Raw genomic sequence first — 5,293 nt, 5'->3', positions numbered from 1 at the left:
GACCAATCAATGCACAGGACATACACAATGGGACACTTCTGCAATATTCACAAAGTTTTCTATGCCTAAACAAGTTATGATGGCCACTTCTTGACTTTGACCTCGGACTTATTTCGGCCAGCGCAAGACTTTGATTTGAACTTAAAACTGTTCCCGGACACAAAAGGAATGGTGCTGGAAAAGGTGCATGAAATTCTATGTCGCTCCGCTCCGTGGCTTGCTGGTGTTTTTTCAATGTTTTCTTTTCATGTTTTTTTTAGTCCCTGAAGCGTTTGGAGGACGGATTTCTGTCCCCCGGCCGTCTTCGTCGTCATTAGGGCTTGATGACGCACTCAGCTCCTGTGGCTATATGGCGTCACCTCCCTCTCACTCTGGTAAGGAGGGCGGACATCGCGGGAACGTCCCTCAGCTGAACCCAGCTGAGACCTTATCTTCATTTCACATCGAAACTTAAAGGGAACGCTCCACACTTGAAGGCATTGAAGCAAACACCAGACGTGTTGAAATAAGCTCACTTTTAACTACTGGTATGCTTTTTGGTGGAAAAGACTGCTCTAGATAACACAATGTCCTTGCTTAGTGAACATGCCTCTCAGTGTGCCATTGTTTGATTGCATCATTTTACCTTGCACGACATTGATTGGGAGCCAGTTGACGGCCGTTATATCTGGAAACCATGCTCGCAAACGCCGGGTATGAACGAATGAACAATTATATTCTTATTGGCCTTGATCGTTGCATGGCCAGTGGAATAAAAGGATTTCAGAGACGTCGTTATGACGTTATGGATATTTTGAGACGTCCACATTTTGCGTTTGGTGTTCACGTGACCCCTTCCAATCGGAAGCATTTAATGAAATTTAGTTCGACAGAGCCTCAACCATCACAAATAACTGCAGACAATCATGAGTGTTCATTGACATTGTCGAATTGCATTGACTTCAGTGAAGACGGTTTTACGATTTTACTACTTTTAGAAATATCCTTCCTACAATTAATTTGGTAGCTAAACTGGCAGCTCCACGTTTTGTAACGGTACTCAGTAACGGCGTATCTGTGACACCCTATGTCAATGTAAAGAACACCGCGTGTAGATGAGAACGCGGGATGTGTGTAACGGGCTCTAGGTTTGTGAGGGTTATCACATCGACGATTGTATTTCAAGCAATCAACTGTCGCTCAGTTTTCCGTAGTTTTCCAGTTTTGGAGGCTTGAGCTTTTTTATTTTGTCAACATGCCGAAGTCAAGAAGAGATAGAACGGGTGAGCGTCTTGACTTGGTTACCATTGTATTTCTGCAAGTTGTATTATTCAGCATGTTCTGTTCTGAGGTTTTGCTCTTATAATATGCTGAAGTTCCTAGAGGTTTCACTTCCGTACCATTTATCAGATGGCGATTTCGCCAAAAATTTGCCCTCTGCACCAGGCGGCTTCATAACACCAATGTACTGAAACTCCTGTTTGTGTTAAACTCTGGCCAGGTCAAATTTAGCTGAATTTTCAGTCATTTTTGGCACTTTTCCTTGTGCTGTAAAAATGCATTGTACATTAATGGATGTTTTTGTGTCATCAAATGTTAAACCTAATCATAAAACAGGGAAATTTTAGGGATATCTTATCATCTCACTTTAAAATAGATAAATGATAATATAACACAGATGTTGGTCTGTAATACTGATAGCACATACTGACCCTTTGAGGCCATCCTGCTGGACATTTGCTTGTTCAGTGTGTAGCTTCAGGTGTTGGTTGCTGATTGGGCGCAGCAACTACCTATGCCATCTTAATTAACCATGACATCACTGTATGATATTTCCCCACATATTGTTGTGAATGATGGGCTGTAGGGAGATTAGGTTGGGAATAATAAGTGTTACAATAAGCAGGACAAGGAGAGAGTAGGAGTGGGAGTAGGGGAAGGCATTGGAGTAGGTTGGGTTAGGTCAGGTTATATTACAAACTTACCTGCATGCTTTACAGGCACTGGACGGTTCAGAGAATATGATAAGAATATGCCCACCTGGGTCAGATTTTTAACATTCTTTTTTAGATGCTTTTGGGGAAAGCCTGCTTGGAATTAACTTCACAGCAAATAATTCTTTTGAAGTGTTGTCTTTTTGTGCTGCAATTAATGACACGTAACTCAGAGCGCTTGTATGCATGGTGTACATACTCTAAGGTTATTGTTGGGTGTCACTGCTCTACCAGATATGTTTAGTGTAATGTGTATCTTTGCTGTCTGGCCAGATTACTGTCAAGGAATCCTGTGATCTCTGTAGCTATCAGAACAAATTATATGATGTTTTTTATGAAACATATTTTTTGAAACAATTTTTGCCTGGAAAATGGTGGGGAAATTTTATGTGAAACTGCTGTAACACCTTCATAATTTCTTGATAATTGCAGCAGTATGCAACACCTGGGCCCCTGGGATTTATGTCATGTTGTTCAGGTAGCATTAAGTGTTTTCCAATTCTGGCCAAGGGGATTACTTGATATTAATACAGAGCAAAAAGGGACAAAAATGTGCAGTTCTGCTAACTGTGGTCTGATTTTGTCCATCCAATGCCATAGCTGTTCAGGCAGGAACCATTACTTGAAGTTAGTATGGATAATGCTGGTTGACCTTGCCCAGGTAGGAGGTTAGTGTACAAATGCATATTGTAGGTGTTGGTTAAAGCAAGGAATGCTGGGTATGCTGTGGATCATGTAATGAAAACAGTCATTAATAGAAAAAATGGTTGCATTTCTGGCAAAATTTTTAACAATTTCAAGCACACATGCCCCTAAAGAAACTGTAAGCAAGTTCAGTTAGGATGGGAATGAGACTTATCTCCTGCCACAGCAGAAGATTCCAGCTGCAACTGTTGGTAGTAATGTGACAGCCATCTCAGTTTGCGGCAATGACATCCCAGCTGTCACAGTTGGCGGTGGTGACATTCTGGTCATCACTGTTGGCAGAGATGACAATCAACAAAAGTGGCCCCATTGTGACTGGTCATGGGCGGATAATTAGAGGTGGCATTGGTAGCATGGACATGTTGACCACAGGCTGACAAGTCGGCCACTCTGGTAGGCGGCAAGACGTGTGAAATGTCAGTCCTCAAAGACAGTAATAATGCCATGCCAGTGTCATGGTCGGCGGCCGTGGTGCTGTCCCGTCAGTGTCACGGACAACCAGCTACCGCAGCTGTTGGTGTGTCACTAGCCGCCAGAGATGACTTTGGTGATGACCTGGCCATCTCACCGGGCAGTGGTGATGAACCATCCATCATGAGTGGCTGTAGTGATGGATCAGCCATCACGGGCGGAGGTAGTGATGGATCAGCCATCACGGGCTGCGGTAGTGAAGGACCAACCATCACGGGCGGCGGTAGTGGTGGATCAGCCATCACGGGTGGCGGAAGTGATGGATCAACCATCACGAGCGGCGGTAGTGATGGATCAGCCATCACGGGCGAGTGGTGATGGATCAGCCATCACGGGCGGCGGTGGTGATGGATCAGTCATCACGGGCGGCAGCAGTGATGGATCAGCCATCACGGGCGGCAGTGGTGACGGATCAGCCATCACGGGCGGCGGTAGTGATGGATCAGCCATCACGGGGGGGAGGGGGCGGAAGCGATGGATCAGCCATTACGGGCGGCGGAAGTGGTGGATCAGCCATCACGGGCGGCGGAAGTGGTGGATCGGCCATCACGGGCGGCGGCAGCGACGGATCAGCCATCACGGGCGGCGGCAGCGACGGATCAGCCATCACGGGCGGCGGCAGCGACGGATCAGCCATCACGGGCGGCGGCAGCGACGGATCAGCCATCACGGGCGGCGGCAGCGACGGATCAGCTATCATGGGCGGCGGCAGCGACGGATCAGCTATCACGGGCGGCGGCAGCGACGGATCAGCTATCACGGGCGGCGGCGGTGCCGACTCGGTCCTCACAGTTCGTGATGTCTCAGGTCGGACGCCGCCGTCGGCGTTGGTGGCGGGTTATACCATATCGCAAGGTTGTAGACTAGGGGCGGTGGCGGTATAGTGGTTAGGGCGCTCGACTGTGGGCCTATTGGTCTTGGGTTGGGGTCCCCGCTATGCCACCACTGCACTCCACCTGCCACCCAAATATGGGGGGGGGGGCGTCCGTCTCGATATGGCCCTGTCAGTCGTTAAGACATAACGCGCAAATCGCTATTATTATAAGACTGGATACCAAGACTGCGTGGCAGTCTGCGATGGTGTCGGACGGTCCGTCGCAGCCGGCTGTAGTCGGTAGCTGTTTGGACAGACCGCCACGCCGCTCAGTGTTGCAGGAGGCAGCTTGAAAGGTGGATACAGCCTGAAGTGTTCGGGGATCGGTGGTCCAAATCCCCAATACCACCCCGTCGCCGAACTGTACGAACATTAAGCCTTAGAAGAGGCATCGCCTTGTGTTTTGTCAATCGTCTTTTTGTCGTCTTTAGCCACCGGTTCTTGCGGGTCGGGTGGCAATTGCAGTTGGGAATTAGGGTCGATTAATGGGCAAAGTGCACAAAATCGTTCCGTGTGAGCGATAGACGTTTTAATAACCAACCGCCATGGCAGGCGGCCGTGTTCAGGACATCACGTGCATGACTTAACTGACTGTCAAGGGAGTTCGCCTAGTCCTTACTGCTTTACGACACGACGACTGCGGGATCGGGTCACGTGACCAGGCAAATCAGCGAAATCGTCAACAAATCGTCACTCATCGCTCTGCCCTGATTGGACCGGAACGTGCTGCGTGGTGTCTAACCTTGCTTGCCACGCTGCTTCGCTCGAGCATCGCCACTACACGGGGCGATGTTATGTTATTTACATGTCAGTGTTATCTCGCACAGCACACACGTCGCAACATTGTTATTGTTGCGTAAGTTGGCGCTTAAGATGTGCGATGTGGGATACAACGTCCAGGTCAAGGGCAGTGGTGTGTACGTGGTATCTAACTGCGTGTCATTGGCCTGTTACAGTTGCCCTGACCAAGACCACTAGCCGCAAGGGGGCGGATACGAAGGCAAAGCTGATCGACGATGTGCGGCAGTGTGTGGACGAATATGCTCGCCTCTTCGTCTTCTCTGTTCAGAATATGAGGAACGAGCGGTGGAAGGACCTCCGCGCCGAGTGGAAGCATAGCCGGTATGTCAGTGGGACGTTTTACTGATCCTGTCGCGGTGGAATGCTGAACTGCAGAGCTTTGTGCAGCTGAACTTGGGCCATGTGGGAGGCATGTGCCCTCACGTAGTGATGTGTGCTTTTTAGAGCGTATCGCAACGTCCTTAAGGTA

General features: G+C 48.7%; 1 protein-coding gene across 1 annotated transcript in view; it reads left to right on the top strand.

Moving 5' to 3' along the window:
* The first annotated feature begins 1,094 nt into the window (after positions 1-1,094).
* Positions 1,095-5,293, top strand: part of LOC119102604 (mRNA turnover protein 4 homolog) — a 55,391-nt gene continuing 51,192 nt past the window's right edge. Inside the window, exons 1-2 of the mRNA XM_037226044.1 lie at positions 1,095-1,262; positions 4,980-5,145. Of these exons, the coding sequence (XP_037081939.1) occupies positions 1,235-1,262; positions 4,980-5,145 (194 nt within the window). The 5' untranslated portion in view covers positions 1,095-1,234. The remainder of the gene's footprint in view (positions 1,263-4,979; positions 5,146-5,293) is intronic.

This window comes from Pollicipes pollicipes, unplaced genomic scaffold (assembly GCF_011947565.3).
Source record: "Pollicipes pollicipes isolate AB1234 unplaced genomic scaffold, Ppol_2.1 Scaffold_5724;HRSCAF=6776_pilon_pilon_pilon, whole genome shotgun sequence".
In the NCBI taxonomy this organism is placed as follows: domain Eukaryota; kingdom Metazoa; phylum Arthropoda; class Thecostraca; order Pollicipedomorpha; family Pollicipedidae; genus Pollicipes; species Pollicipes pollicipes.
The sequence above is the reverse complement of the archived record's forward strand: the minus strand, read 5'-3'. Positions and strand labels throughout refer to the sequence as shown.